Here is a 15560-nt window from a genome sequence, read left to right on the forward strand (position 1 = left end):
TCACATATTTTAGAATTCTAGATGATATAATTTTAATTGTAGCATTAAAAATAGAGATGTGTTCAAAATGAAAACATCTGTGAAGCTCTCTGACATTCTTTGTATTCAGCATTATTCTTGTGAAATATGAGCGACTCTAATGTTCACCAGGATCTCAACAGAGACGCGACAGTTGACTTTGACTGAACACACATCAGTGACCATAAATATCAGTGTGTGTGTGTACAGACAGTAAAACATTCAGTGTGAGTGAAGTAAATGTAATAGTGTATCTTGTCTCTTACTAAAGGGAAAAAATGTGTTTTAAACAGTGTTTGTGGCTGTTTATCACTCATGAAAATTCAATCAAGCTCAGTCTTGTGGGTAAAACTGGTGAACTGACTCCACTCTGCAGGATTTGTCAGTATTTTAAGTCCTTGTTTTTTCACAATTAAACTCTTCCTGCTCATTATTGTTGCCAACATGCTGCTAAACATGTCTTCAGCCGCTATAACAGACAAAAGTAGAGCCTGTTCATTTCTGAATTGAACTTGTATAATCTGTTATTTTGGGGGTAAAACCTTGTCACGGGGTCTGTTGTAGATGTGTTCAGCATCTACATGTTCATTCACAGAATTTCTACTTCTTAACATTCAGTTTGTCAGATCAGCCTCTGAAGCTGCAGCCGGAAGACGAGTTACCACAATATATTTACCTCTCTTTGAAATCTGAACATCATCTTAGTGTCGGTGGTGTTTGAGCAAGAGGAGCTTCTTAAGATGTCTTTACTGTTTCAAACTCATTGTTTACCAAAACTGTGCTGACATGTCAGGTGTGTATTCATGAAGTTCAGTGAAGCCATGTGTAAAAAAGGGTTTAAATATGTTGTTGTAAGTAGTTTATCGACTGAAGACTGGTGTGGATCCAGGACAGAGCCCTGTGGCACTCCGTATTTAGTGTTCACTCTTTGTAACAATGAATAGTGATGTCACTTCCTGTTGTAGGTGAACGTGGGTAAAGGCAGTCACCCCAACATGGTGAAGGTGTTCGGCCCTGGAGTGGAGAGAACCGGACTGAAGGCCAACGAACCCACGCACTTCACTGTAGACTGTTCAGGGGCTGGAGATGGTAAGAAAGACAGACACACACACACACACACACACACACACACACACACACACACACACACAGACTAATAATTAAGACAGGAAATCCCCACAGACAGTTTTATTTGGTGTGACAGCAGTTCCCATCTGTGTCAGAACGACTCACAAAAAGAGTCCACACACTAAAAAACGTCTAGACGCTCAACGCAGACAAACATTTACCTTTATATTGTCTGTGAATGATTCACACACACACACACACGCACGCACGCACGCACGCACGCACGCACGCACGCACGCACGCACGCACGCACGCACGCACGCACACACACCCTGGTATGTCCTGACAATGATCTCAAGGCAGAAACATCCTGACAGGAAATTCATCACTCTGACCTTCCTGAACAGAGCAACACACACACACACGATCACTCTTCATCTACCTGCACAAACCAAGAACAAAAGGACATTAAAGAGAAGCTTCCTGCCCCCTTCACATATTAAAGAAATGCATTCAATCCTGCACACACCGTGTTTCATGCTGCGGTCATCCACAGTTCAGAGAACCTCGGTTACAAACGACTCTTGTTCTGCGGAGGTCATGTAATGGCAAATGTTTTGCTGTTGCCACCAAAAGCGTCTTTTTTTTTTTTTTATTGGCCTACATGGAAAGCAGTGACAGTGAATCCAGTACTCTTGTTGTTTTCACTCCACAACAGAGCTGCAAACACTACAGTTGTCCTACTCTATCACCTCCTCTTAGCTCCTGAAGTGTCACATTTCTTTGTTTTACTGTTGGACTTTGTCAGACAGAACAACAGCACTGAAGTGAATAAGAACATTTTAATGCTTTGTGTTTTTGCTTCCTGGTCTACGTTGGAGTCTTTTACTTGAAGCTTTGAGCCTAACTACGTACTATTAGCTCAAATATTTAAGTACAGTTTTGAAGTACTTGTGCTTTACTTGAGTATTTTCACAGATAGAGGTTTAAATTCAGTGTGTAGTCACTTTGAATGTTAAACGAAGAAGAATGAACTACTCAATAGTGTATAAAGTAGTTACTTGAAAGTAGTTTTATTTTACTTGAACCAGCTCCAACATAGAATCCAGAAATATTATATCACGCAGCCTGGGGGTATTCTGCCGTTGTTATCAGAGTATTTAGCGGTGCCTGCAGTCAGTGAGTATTTGATACTGTAAAGATTTTCATCTGCAGATATAAATTGAACACTTGTGTTACCTGAAGTGTTTCTTTGCTGTGTTGTTTTGGCTTTTGCTGCCATGTGCACAGCAGCTGATTGCGTATGATGATGTACTGTGTGATGAACAAACCTGCCTGTTAGCCTTCATCGTGCTGATCGCTGCTTCCCGGGCAAACGAGCTGCAGGTAAACAGGTGAAGGCAGAGAGGTTTCAGATGTTCGGCAGTTGAAGAATCTGACCTGTTTCTGTTGACACAGTTTCCTGCTTCATTCCTCTCACTCTTTGAATTCCTCTGCTGTGATTGACAGCTGAGGTCTGCTGAGTCCCAGGAGCAAACAGCAGGAAACAAACACTCTAACCCCCTCTTGTGGCAGTCGGTGTCACCTGAACGAAAGAAGCTCATCGTCGTCTCTTTACACTGAAATCAAACACCTTCTAATTCAGGAACATCATCATTTCTCTGTTTGTGTGTGTGTTCAGGTGACGTCAGTGTGGGCATTAAGTGTGACGCCAACATGGTCAGTGACAAAGAGGCTGACGTGGACTTTGACATCATCTCCAACGCCAATGACACATTCACTGTCAAATACATCCCTCCTGCTGCTGGAAAACTGACCGTCAAAGTCCTGTTTACTGACAAGGTACACACACACACACACACACAAGATGCAGGTCATGATCTGAAAAAATCTTGAAGATGTTGTTCTGATGGATTTCAGTGTGAATCTTTCCACACAGGAAGTTCCACAGAGCCCCTTTTTGGTCAAAGTCGATCCTTCCCATGATGCATCGAAGGTTAAAGCAGAGGGTCCTGGACTGGCTCGCACTGGTGAGACACACAAACACACCCACACACATACAATCATGATGACCCAATGTGTTTCAGTTTACATCTAATTCTTTTGCGTATTGTTTATCTCCCTGTCCAGGTATAGAAAGTGGTAAGCCGACTCATTTCACAGTGTTGACCAAAGGAGCCGGTAAAGCACCGCTGGATGTTTCCTTCTCCTCCCCCGTCAAAGACTTTGACATCATCGATAACTACGACTACTCACAGACTGTCAAATACACACCTGCGCAACAGGTACGCCAAATGCACCAGTACAGCAAACCCAGTGAACAGTGTGTGCAGGCAGCATGTCTTCACCTGCCTGCAGTCACTGTGAAGGGCAGCGCTGGCCCTGGCTTGTCACGTTCCAACATGTTTTCAGGAGAATTTAAGAGTCAGCATAGGCATTGTTTTGCCTCCTGTCTTCTTACAGAGTGCTTTTAAAATGGAGTAACTGTTGGATCTGCATGTTTAATGTGTCTGCAGGGGGAGATGACGATTGTGGTGAAGTTTGGAGGAGATCCCATCGCCAAGAGCCCCTTCAAAGTTGGGGTCGCTGCCCCGCTTGATCTGAGCAAGGTCACTCTGGACAACCTGGAAGGAAGTAAGAAAACAGTCCTGCTCTGCGTCCAGCTAGCTTTTCTGTCCAACTGTGACTGTTAAAAAATGAAGTTTTTCATCATTTACAAAACAAGTATTAGTTTTCATTGAGGCCTCCCTGGAAACCCGTTAAATTGATAAATGTCTTTCAGGAGTGGAGGTCGATCAGGAACAGCAGTTCATGGTGGACTCCAAGGGAGCAGGAGGTCAAGGTCACCTGGAGGTGGCAGTGGTGAGTGTCAGGGATGCTGTGTTTTCACTTGTATCACGAAAAGAAGAACGAAAACCACAGAAAAATAATCACCAGACTGTGTGTTTGTCTGTGTCACTAGCTGAGTCCCAGCAAGCAGGCAGTACCCTGTAAAGTGGAGCCTCAGCCCGGTAAAGCAGGCATCAGTCTGGTCCATTACACCCCCACAGAGGAGGGGGTCCATGCTGTCAACGTGTCCTACGACGGACACCCCGTCCCTGGGAGTCCCTTCCCTGTGGAGGCCCAGCTGCCTCCAGACCCGAGCAAGGTAACAGCAGTCAGGGTCAGGCCTGAGAGAAAAAGATCATGTTTATGTTTTATTTTTCTCTAATCTTGAAAGTTATTAATCTTTTTGGGTAGTAGCAGCAGTAGTAGCAGTAGCTGCATGGCACCATCATCATCCCTTCTCATCCCCCTGCAGGTGAAGGCTTTTGGTCCTGGTCTGAAGGGAGGTCTGGTGGGAAACCCCGCAGAGTTCACCATCGACACCAAAGGCGCTGGGACAGGAGGTCTGGGGCTGACGGTGGAGGGGCCGACCGAGGCCAAGATCGAGTGTTCGGACAACGGTGACGGGACCTGCTCTGTCTCCTACCTGCCCACCGAGCCCGGAGACTACGTGGTTAACATCCTGTTTGAGGAGGTCCACATCCCGGGGTCGCCATTCAAAGCCGACATCCAGATGCCCTTTGACCCCTCTAAGGTGGTGGCGTCAGGGTCGGGCCTGAAAAGAGCCAAGGTGAGGGTCTGTAGAGGAAGACGGACGGGCGAGCTGAAGCTACAGATTCAGCAGTTTAAAGTTCAGATTGTTGATGCATTTTGTTCACGACTGCGACTACGAAGCTTCTGAATTTGCTCCAACTCTGATTTGAGCCTCTGACTCACTGAAGAGATTATTTAAAGAAAACTTTGAAAAGGGGAAATTACTTCAGGCTTCTACCTCCAGAATGATCTGTTCTTTGACTTTTGTTATGAATGAGGAACTGTCCATTTTATATATATATATGTGTGTGTGTGTGTGTGTGTATATATGCAGGTTGGAGAGACCAGTGTGGTGAATGTGGACTGTTCCCAGGTCGGACCGGGACAACTCAGCCTGGAGGCGGCACTTGACTCCCCCCCAACCAGTCCTACTGGCTCTGCACCAGGCTCTGGTAACACAAACCCAGTTTTCCTTCATTAGGAACCAGTAAATCCAGCATCAGCTGTAAACCAGCATACTGGTGGCCCATTAACTATGAATCAGTCTGCACATTTGCGTTGATCTGGTTCCAAGTCATCCATTAGCTGTGAGATATACTTCCTTCCTTCCAGGCAGCCACTGGTTTCATGCAGAGACTGGAAACTTGTTGCCAGTAGATAATCTATCAATCAACATCATCTTTAAAGGAATAGTAGTTTTCACATGATGTCACTCGCTGGCAGAGAGCTGCATGAGAGGACACGGCTCTCACACCTGTCCATTAAATAAAAGGCTGAAGGTAACAAAATCCACCTATCAGCACCTCTAAAGCTCACAAATGAACACGTTGTATCTTGTTTGCTGATCTTATACGAAAACAAATGTGTAAAAACAACAAATGTCTGTTAAACTACAGGTGTGTGTCCAGGCACACTAACATTATGTCTTCTCTGGTTGCCTTACAACTGTTCAGAGCCAACAAAGAGTCTGATGCATAACCACCTGAAATACTGTTTTTACACTTACAGGAAGAATTAAACAAACAGGATACAACGTGCTGATTAATGAACTGTAGAGTTGCTGGCAGGTGGAATTTGTTAGCGTCAGAGGCAGGCTAGCTGTTGTCGGTCTTTATGCTAAGCTAACTGAACTGGTTACTGGCTTTGGACAGATATTACATGACAGACATTTTGAAAAAGTGATGTTTCTGTGTCATACAGTCAGGCAGCAGCAAGCAGGCACTTTTATACTACTTAAAATAAACAAATGGCTGGATTTAATCCTCTGACCTCATACTTCATTAACATAATGCATTTAAGCAGCCAGTTGGCCAGATCTGACTCAGGTCTGGAGTCAGGCCAGGTCCAAATAATCCTCAGTCTAATCCGGTCTGGAAAGGTCTTATTGTTTTGCCGCAGGTCTCAAGTCTGTGTGTCAATACGTCTAAATGATGTCTGAGACTCCAGTCATGGTCAGACCACCAGAGCATCAAATACGCCAGTATAATGTCTGTAATCGTCCCAGTTTCACAAAGTAATGTTGAGGGTGTGAAGAGTGTTGTCTGCTTAAAGCATGCAGAAAAAAACAGCTCATATTTCAGATATTCAGTTTTCAGTTCTGTGACGGAAATGTAAAAACTTGACTGTGTGTTCCAGGTGTTAAAGCTAAGACCGAGGTGGTGGACAACAAAGACGGGACCTACACGGTGACCTACGTCCCCCTGACCTCCGGCATGTACACGCTCCTGCTGAAGTACGGAGGCAAGACCGTCCCCGGCTTCCCTGCCAAGGTGATGGTGGATCCTGCGGTCGACACCTCCAAGGTCAAAGTGTTCGGACCCGGTGTGGAGGGACAAGGTGCAGTACGTCTGTCTGAGTCAGGGTGTAGCTCTGTTTGGTTAAAGGTGGCATGTGTAAAAGATGAAGCAGCATCATTCTGATGATTTGATTTGACGAAGCTCCTTTAGAGCAGCTGTTTTCACAGGCTGAACCGGACTAACTGTGCCCTCTTCTCACCTTCAGCTGTTTTCAGAGAAGCCACCACAGCATTCACTGTGGACGCCCGTCCTCTCACCCGGCGAGGAGGAGACCACGTGAAGGCGGAGGTCAGGAACCCGTCGGGAGCACTGACAGACTGTCTGGTTACCGACAACGCCGATGGGACCTATGGCGTCGAGTACACTCCTTTCGAGAACGGTAACACACCTGCTGCGCTGAAAAACACTGAGCTGTTAGCAAACTATTTTACATTCATCAGCTGCTGCCTGTCCTGGTTTGCATTTCAGGCGTCCACAGCGTCCAGGTTCTGTATGACGACACACCGGTTCCTAAGAGCCCATTCAAGGTTTCTGTGTCAGAGGGATGTGACCCCAGCAGGGTGGTGGCTACTGGCCCTGGACTCCAGCAAGCCCTGACTGACAAGCCCAACAACTTCGACATCATCACCAGGTGCTGTTGGTAATAGTTTGAAGGCAAAGTTTTGATGAATGAAAACGTATCTAACTTTAGGCCAAACTATTGCTGACTTTGGGTGTGTTGATCCTTTACCAGAGGGGCAGGTATCGGTGGTCTCGGCATCACAGTAGAGGGTCCATCAGAGTCAAAGATGTCCTGCAAAGACAACAAAGACGGCAGCTGCAGTGTGGAGTACGTTCCCTTCACCCCTGGCCTTTATGATGTCAACATCACCTTCGGAGGAGAACACATCCCTGGTGAGACGAGATATTCTACCTTTGGTGGGATTTTATTTGAAAGCCTCGTCATGCTGCTATCTCTCAGTATTTCCCTCCTCTGTGTGTCTCAAGTCCACTGGTACATCTTTAAAAACATCCCACAAATATGTAGTTTCATTTTCTGCCCTAAAAAAATTTTAAGCAACTTCAAACGAGGAAATATTGCATCTTTATGGGACTATTTTAGGCGGTGGATTAATACACATTTAGTGCTCTAGTGAGTACAGCAGCAGGATGATGAGTGTGGGAGTCAAAATAAACTACGAACTGATGTGATTTTAATTCATTCTGGACAATAACGGAGCTGCGTGGCACAGAAGAATCAGATATATCAGGCTTTGATACAGAGACAATCCTCGTTATTGGATGAATTCATTATTGTTTTTGGTCTTTTTATTGGATTTGCATTATCCTTTAAATGAAGACAGACTCTCTTGAATATTGGTGCAGACATTAATAACCCACTAAAGATAAATTCTGATCTATTTGAGAAAGCTCAAAGGTCTAATCACTGACTTCTAATCAGCAGCAGAGATCCACTAAGATCCATCTTGTCTGTTTATTTCCTAAAGGCGCTTTAATGTCAAATCCCTTGTAAAATTTTGTTGGCTCTGCTCTCATTTCCGCCCATTAACAACCACTGATGTTAAAAGATGTGGTTTTTAAGTTAATGTTGGAAAGATGTTATTGGCTGTTTAAAGTCGTGCCGCCTGTTTAAGTCTAATGTTTCAAAGATGTGGTTGAAGTTAAAAAGCTGCAGCTTAGTTTAATTGACTTTGTTCAGGAAAAGCTCAGGGTGTTTCCTTGTTCAACACCTTCTGCCAACAGCTGTTGGTTTGTGGTTCTGCTGTGTGAAGGCATCAGCTGGAGGTACAGAGTCAGCCTGCACAAACCACATTAACCAGAAACCCAGATAATCTCACAATTTGAGCAGTAGGAACTACGAAATGTTTGGCATTGCTTGAAAAATATTAATCAGAATAGTTTTCAGCTATTTGAGTTGATTATTGTTTGTCATCTTTATCCATTTTCATTGAGAGCTCAGTATGTGCGTCCAGCTGAAGGTGGCTGATCTGCAACCCGTATGTTTTCATGTGTTTAATGTAAACACGTGGCTGAAATTTCTGAAAAAGCTTTGAAAATTTAAACACATTAAAGTACCATAAATATTCTACAATTACTTCAAAAATAGCATCAATATTTGTGAGTTTTCCGGCTACCTTAATAGGAAATGTTAGTCCGCTGAGATGCCGAGAGGGGCATGTTTTTCCTCCTTTGTTTTTGTGACTTAAACCAGTGTTTCCTCGTCCTGCTCTTTCCAGGAAGTCCATTCAAAGTTCCAGTGAAAGATGTGGTGGACTCCAGTAAGGTCAAGGTGTCTGGTCCCGGTGTGGGGTCAGGGGTCAGGGCCAATATCCCACAATCCTTCACGGTGGACTGCAGGAAGGCGGGCGTGGCCCCGCTGGCCGTGGCCATCACCGCTCCTAAAGGCATCGCGGAGCCTGTGGAGGTGACCGACAACGGGGACGGGACTCATTTGGTGTCCTACACTCCATCTGTGGAAGGACCGTACTCTGTGGCTGTCAAGTATGCAGAGGAGGACGTCCCCCGCAGGTACAGAGCAGTACTGCAGTACTAACATTAAGGTCATTTAACAGGAAGCTGTGTCAGGTGACCACTTTAGAGACAAAATCAGATCTGCAATATTTGTGGAAAACTAAAGTTAATCTTTTAGGCAGTCACATGTATTTACTTGTTTACAGCAGAGGTTGTCTGAGCAGTCCTTTGTTGTATTGGAGGATAATGATCTGTACTCTCTGAGCTTGTGTTGTGGGACTTCTTTGTTTGGACCTTTTCATTCAAAAGCCAAACTACAGAGGGAGGATGTTTAGGAGTAAAATATTTAGTCCGTAATGATAACTGGATTAAACATTCACAATTTATAAATCATCTGTTGTGTGTCTGTGGTCTCTTCAGTCCCTTCAAGTTTCGGGTTCTGCCGACTCACGATGCCAGTAAAGTGCGAGCTAGCGGCCCCGGGCTAACCAGTGGCGTACCCGCCAGCTTCCCCGTTGAGTTCAACATCGACGCCAAGGACGCCGGCCAGGGCCAACTGAGCGTGCTCATTACCGTCAGTAACACACACATACACAGGCAGCTATACCCACGCTTAAAGGGCCAGTGTGTAGCATTTAAGGGAGGAGCAGGGGGAGCAGGTCCTCTTGCGTGGGGTCTGCCATGTTGTTCTACAGAAGCCCAGAATGGACAAACCAAACACTGCCTCTTGAGAGAACCTTTAACATTTTGTGAGTTTAGTGGCCACCGTAGGATCTCCTACACGCTTGGAAGTGAGAAGAGAAATGAGGGGTATTCAGTTGGTTGCAATCTGCAGCCTCACCACTAGATGTCACTAAATCCTCCACACTGGTCCTTTAAAGTATCTGTCCTCCCACGTTTCTTCATTTCTCTTCCCTCTCTCCGCTTCAGGATCAGGATGGTAAACCTAAGCAGCCCAGTATCCATGACAACGGTGATGGTACATACCGGGTGTCATACATCCCAGACCGTGCTGGCCGGTACACCATCGTCATAAAGTACGGTGGTGACGACATCCCAGCCTCGCCTTATAGAGTCCGTGCCACGGCAAGCGGAGACGCCAGCAAGTGCACTGTCACTGGTACGTGACCACGGGTGAAGGCATGAAATATGTTCATGTTTATAGAAATTTACAACGTTGAATGCCCCCCCCCCCCCCCCTCCCCCCAGGTCCAGGTGTGGGCCCCACGGTGGCCATTGGGGAGGAGCTGGGCCTGGTGGTGAACGCTAAGGGTGCTGGGAAGGGGAAGGTGAGCTGTGTGGTGGTTCAGCCCGACGGCAGCGAGGTGGAGGCCGAGGTGCTGGAGAACGAGGACGGCACCTTCGACATCTTCTACACTGCGCCGGCACCCGGGAACTACGTCATCTACGTCCGCTTCGGAGGAGAAAACATCCCACGCAGTCCCTTCAAAGTCATGGTGAGGGAGGGATGTAGAATTGTGTTCATTCTGGGATTTATTACACTGATTAGGGATCCAAAATGGATTCAGAAGATGAGCACATCCATCTTTGAACGGAAGAGCATCTCAAAAACATGCAGACAGACGAAGATCTCATTATTTGGCTTGATTATAGTTTGACTGGAGATCCAGAATGGGTTCAGTGCTTAAAGGAGCAAGTTTTATCTCCTTTACTACAAATCTTGTGTGTATGGTTTACATAGTTTGTTTTCAATGTGTTTTTGTTGCATATTCAGCTGGTTTCTATTCATGTGGGTACAACATGAGAAACAAACCAGCTGATTCTTGATACTTGCTCAGGTTGTGTAATCCCTCACTGTGAACATGAACGTTGCATTAATTTGTGTCACATAATTATTGTGTGTTGGAACATTTAAAGCGCAGACTGATTTACATCACAGCTTTGACATTCTTCACTCTTCATTGTCCAAAAAATCAGTTGATGCAGGTGTAAGTGAGACTGTTGGTTGATTAATTTAGTTGCTGATCAACTTTTGACCTCATTCATGGCTTCAATTTACAGACCAGCATTTACCCACAAGGCCTCAGCGGTGTATGTTAGCATCAAAACGTCTGTCATTGTGTGTGTGAGGTCAGATGTTAATCCTTACTGTCATGTCTTCAGGCTACTGATGAGGTACCCATGGTGCAAGAGCAGAAGTCTCTACAGCAACAGGCCGGCCCCCCTGGAGCTGGCTTCCAGCCCTGGGTACCCCTACACAGACACACACACAATCATGCACATATGTATATATAGAGGTGGGTAATATGACAGTATGTACCATGCAGTGGAAGAAATGTGTCCACCTGTAGAGATTTGAGCTGTCTGTAGCTGTTTGGTTATTTTAAACCATTTCTTAATTGAATTTACAGAACAATTTCTATACTGTGAATATACCAGTACCATGATTTTAGCCATATTGCCCACCTCTGCATATAAACATTTGTGTGAAATTACCCTTGAACAACATATCACTCACACACACACAATGCTCCTCTCTCTTGCAGGTGGCTGCTGGTTAAAACTTGACACCCCCCCTTCCCCTCCACTCTAATGTGTCCTCGCTCAACCGCTTTGCCTCCTCCATGTCATTGCTTCTTCTATTTAACATCATAACATAAATAATAAATCTCAGGTGTTTGTGGGAGGTGTTGCTGCCGAAGGTGTTGCTGTAATTACGGGTGATTTTTTTTTTTTTCTTTTGTTTTCCTCTCCAAGGTGTTTGTTTTGGTGGCCTCTTTCCTCTTCCTCAGTGCACTCTTCATTGCTGTGGCTGCATCACAGAATCACCTCATCATCATTTTCTTTCTTCCTCTTCCTGCTCCATCACACTACATTTCCCAGGATGCCTCTTTGAGGGTGGGGCTGGGCAGCAGCAGCAACAGCAGCATGTCTCTTGTGCAGGTCGTTGAGGCAGACAGGAAGTTGTTTTAAGTGTTGAACAGACACGTTAAACTCTGTCTGTCTCTTTCAGGTGACATCAGACAGCTATCAGCCAATCAGCAGCAGCGTTAATGGAAGCGGCTTCAGACCATTCGACATGGTGATACCTTTCTCCTTCAGGAAGGGAGAAATCACCGGTGAGAGGGACTGATGGGCTGAATGTCTGCTGATTCAGAAATACAGTTGCCCCCATGTTTCCCTCAGTTATCCAGACATACGCCCCTTTAAGACAAACAATATTACATGTTGGCCTCTGGTCTGAATCTCCACAAAACAACAATCAGACTGTCCTGAGCATTTTCGTATTGGTCCTTTTCATGACCAGATGAAGCCATACATCGATGTAACAGACTGGAGAAGGCAGGAGTGTTACATGAAAACCTTACATTTGTCAAACCAATCAATTAATCCTCCTCCTTCAGTTCTTTCCTCTTGTAAAACTGAAACACATCATGCCAAAACACTTCCAAGCAGGAGATCAGTTCATCTTCTACTCACTTAAGTATTCACAGTGACAAGTTTTGATCAAACTTTTGCATGCTGCTGTTTCGGTTTTACAAGAAGAGATGTTTCAGTCCCTACTGTAAATCAAGTTGTGTATATGGATTCCATATGAAAGAACTCTGTAGAAGTGTTTCTGTCCTCAGGTAGATCTTGTGATAGCTCTGTGATCCCCTTTCAAACCAAACTACAAGACCCAGAAATGTAAAAAAAAATCAGCATCTGCATCTGTTTAATGTCACCCCTCTTCCCCTGTTAATAATAAATAACAGAAAAGTCCATTGGTAATAATCAAAGCATGTGCGCATCTGTGTCTTACCTCTGTGACGCTCTCAGGTGAGGTGCTGATGCCTTCAGGTAAATCAGCTCAGCCACTGATCTCAGACAACCTGGATGGGACGGTCACAGTGCAGTACTCACCCACCGAAGCTGGCCTGCACGAGATGCACATCAAATACAACGGCACACACATCCCAGGTGAGCGAGCAAACACACACACACACACACACACACACACACACACACACACACACACACAGATTTTCATGACTGGGGTTAGAAAGGTGCAGTGGTTTCCAGGAGGAAAACTGCAGCCTCTCTCAGACATAAATCTACTGTCAGGATGTTTGGACACTGACGTCATAGTCAGGACGAAACGTGGTGTGTGTGTGTGTGTGTGTGTGGATGATATCGCTATTGCTTAGTGAGGCCCAACACGGGGTGACGAGGCCTGGCTCGCAGTCGGTGTTTCAGTTCATCCCAAAGGTGTTGGATGGGGTTGAGGTCAGGGCTCTGTGCAGACCAGTCCACTTCTTGCACACCATTTCTTCATGGATCTGGCTTTCTGCACAGGGGTGTAGCCAGGTTGAAATGGGGAAGCACTTTCCCAAAACTGCTGCCTAGAAGTTGCAAAAACAATTGTTTTAAATGTCATTGTGTGCTATAGCATTAACATTGTGGACTGACGATTCCTGAAACATCTTTACCTTCAGTCTGAATGTTCTTTGTTGTACTGATGTTGTAGAGTGTGTGTGTTGCAGAGTCTCCCCTTCAGTTCTATGTGAACCACGCCAGTAGCCCCAATGTCACAGCCTATGGCCCTGGTCTGAGCTACGGCGTCGCCAACAAGGCAGCCACGTTCACTGTCTTCACAGAGGACGCCTCTGAAGGTACGTTAGCTACAGGAAGAGCACGGGTGGCAGAGCTGGTGGTTATTCTGGTAACGTCATCTGACAGCAGCAGGACCTGTGAAGACAAGGTGTTTTATGTTTTTTTACAACATGTTTTTGTAATCACTGACTGTCTGTCTGTCTGTCCGTCCAGGGGGTCTGGACTTGGCCATCGAGGGTCCCTCTAAAGCAGAGATCAGCTGTGTGGATAACAAGGACGGGACGTGCAGTGTCAGCTACCTGCCCACTCTGCCCGGAGACTACAACATTCTGGTCAAATACAACGACGATCACATCGCTGGCAGCCCGTTCACTGCCCGGATCACCGGTGAGACGCTGCTACACAAACAGGCAGATTATTAATGATCAATGATCTCATGTCTACCTTTCAATTTATTTCTATTTAAGCAAAAGTAATTGTCAGGTTATTTTTGACTTTAGTATTAGTTTCAAAACTTAGTTAATCTGTAAACTCTAGAGCCTTTAATTGAACATTTGTCTTGATGTCTTTACAGACATAATGCTAACTCTTACCTCTGTGTGTGTTGGTGTGTTGCAGAGAACAACCAGCGGCGCTCTCAAGTCAAACTGGGCTCTGCAGCAGATTTCTTTCTGGACATCAATGAGACAGACCTGAGCCTGCTGACCGCCAGCATCCAGGCGCCGTCTGGCCGCGATGAGCCCTGCCTGCTGAAGAGGATGGCCAACAACCACATCGGTAACACACACATGCACACACACACATTAATTAAAAGTTATTGTAACATTTGAATCTTCTCACTTATCTGTTCTTCCTCTCCCTCCTCGATCCTTCCTACTACCTGTTCTCTTACTCCGCCTGTCTTTCTCTCCACTGCTCACTCCATCCCTCCTCTTCATTGTCTCTCCTCTCCTGCTTCTCCTCTTTCACCATCCTTCCTCTCCTGCACATTTTTCACCTCTTATTTACTTTTGCATCTTTCCACGTTGTTGCCCACATCTCTTCTCACCCCTTCCCTCCTCCTCCTAGGTATCTCCTTCATCCCGCGGGAGGTGGGTGAACACCGGGTCAGCATCCTGAAGAACGGCTGTCATGTCGCCAACAGTCCCATCACCATCATGGTTGTCCAGTCTGAGATCGGCAATGCCAGCCAAGTCAAAGTTCATGGCGACGGCCTCGTCCAGGGAACCACCTTCAACAACTCCAGCTTTGTGGTCGACACGCGGGAAGCTGGTCAGTATGCAGGCCTGTGAATACCACAGCCGTTTACTCATCTCCATTTATGCTTTTAGCCATGATAGCTACATTCATGTCTGTGCCTGGATTAATTGTAATAACTTTGGTGATTGTCAGTGTCTGTCTGTCTCACACCATCATTATGCCAAATTATCAGTTTGCACAGTACTGTTTTATGATCAAATACCTGCAAAATCAAACATTGTGAACATTGTGTCTGCTGAACATCAGCATGACAGTATTTTCCTTGTAAGCATGTCAGCATGCTGATGTTAGCAAATTAGCATTTAGTTCAAAGCACTGCTTGATATAAACTTAGAAGAAAGTTCCTGTCTTTACCAGTGTTAACTTCATATACTGTGTGTGTGTGCGCACGCAGGTTATGGTGGCCTGGCTCTGTCCATCGAAGGTCCCAGTAAGGTGGACATCCAGACAGAAGACGTGGAGGACGGGACATGTAGAGTCACCTACTGTCCTACTGAGCCAGGAAACTACATTGTCTCAATCCGCTTCGCTGAGGAACATGTCCCAGGTAGAATCAAGCACTTTTTTTTTTTTTTTTTAACAGATGTGGAATACATCTTTTCAGACAAATAATCTGAGATGTGTTTGTCAACAGGAAGTCCGTTCACAGTGCGGGTGACTGGGGAGGGTCGTATCCGGGAAAGCATCACCCGACGACAGAAGGCGGCGTCTGTTGCCAGCGTGGGGAGTGTGTGTGACCTCAGTCTGAAGATACCAGGTACACACACACACACGCTTTCTTACCTTGCTAATCTGAAGGCTCATCTGATTGGC

General features: G+C 45.6%; 1 protein-coding gene across 4 annotated transcripts in view; it reads left to right on the forward strand.

The window, feature by feature from the left end:
- The window catches only part of flnba (filamin B a), a 58677-nt gene that overhangs the window by 34793 nt on the left and 8324 nt on the right, over positions 1–15560 (forward strand). For 2 of the 4 annotated variants that reach the window (XM_076744399.1, XM_076744417.1), the window contains 26 exons: positions 984–1107; positions 2768–2928; positions 3026–3116; positions 3217–3371; positions 3603–3720; positions 3869–3948; positions 4049–4234; positions 4388–4702; positions 5000–5117; positions 6301–6501; positions 6667–6840; positions 6930–7092; positions 7195–7355; positions 8699–8990; positions 9354–9507; positions 9864–10053; positions 10143–10390; positions 11058–11141; positions 11908–12013; positions 12714–12854; positions 13418–13546; positions 13701–13874; positions 14106–14264; positions 14556–14759; positions 15142–15294; positions 15382–15504. In XM_076744399.1, the coding sequence (XP_076600514.1) occupies positions 984–1107; positions 2768–2928; positions 3026–3116; positions 3217–3371; positions 3603–3720; positions 3869–3948; positions 4049–4234; positions 4388–4702; positions 5000–5117; positions 6301–6501; positions 6667–6840; positions 6930–7092; positions 7195–7355; positions 8699–8990; positions 9354–9507; positions 9864–10053; positions 10143–10390; positions 11058–11141; positions 11908–12013; positions 12714–12854; positions 13418–13546; positions 13701–13874; positions 14106–14264; positions 14556–14759; positions 15142–15294; positions 15382–15504 (4204 nt within the window). The remainder of the gene's footprint in view (positions 1–983; positions 1108–2767; positions 2929–3025; positions 3117–3216; positions 3372–3602; positions 3721–3868; positions 3949–4048; positions 4235–4387; positions 4703–4999; positions 5118–6300; positions 6502–6666; positions 6841–6929; positions 7093–7194; positions 7356–8698; positions 8991–9353; positions 9508–9863; positions 10054–10142; positions 10391–11057; positions 11142–11907; positions 12014–12713; positions 12855–13417; positions 13547–13700; positions 13875–14105; positions 14265–14555; positions 14760–15141; positions 15295–15381; positions 15505–15560) is intronic. The other 2 variants (XM_076744409.1, XM_076744425.1) reach the window with 1 other exon arrangement.

The sequence above is a fragment of the Chaetodon auriga genome, chromosome 2 (assembly GCF_051107435.1).
Source record: "Chaetodon auriga isolate fChaAug3 chromosome 2, fChaAug3.hap1, whole genome shotgun sequence".
Lineage (NCBI taxonomy): Eukaryota > Metazoa > Chordata > Actinopteri > Chaetodontiformes > Chaetodontidae > Chaetodon > Chaetodon auriga.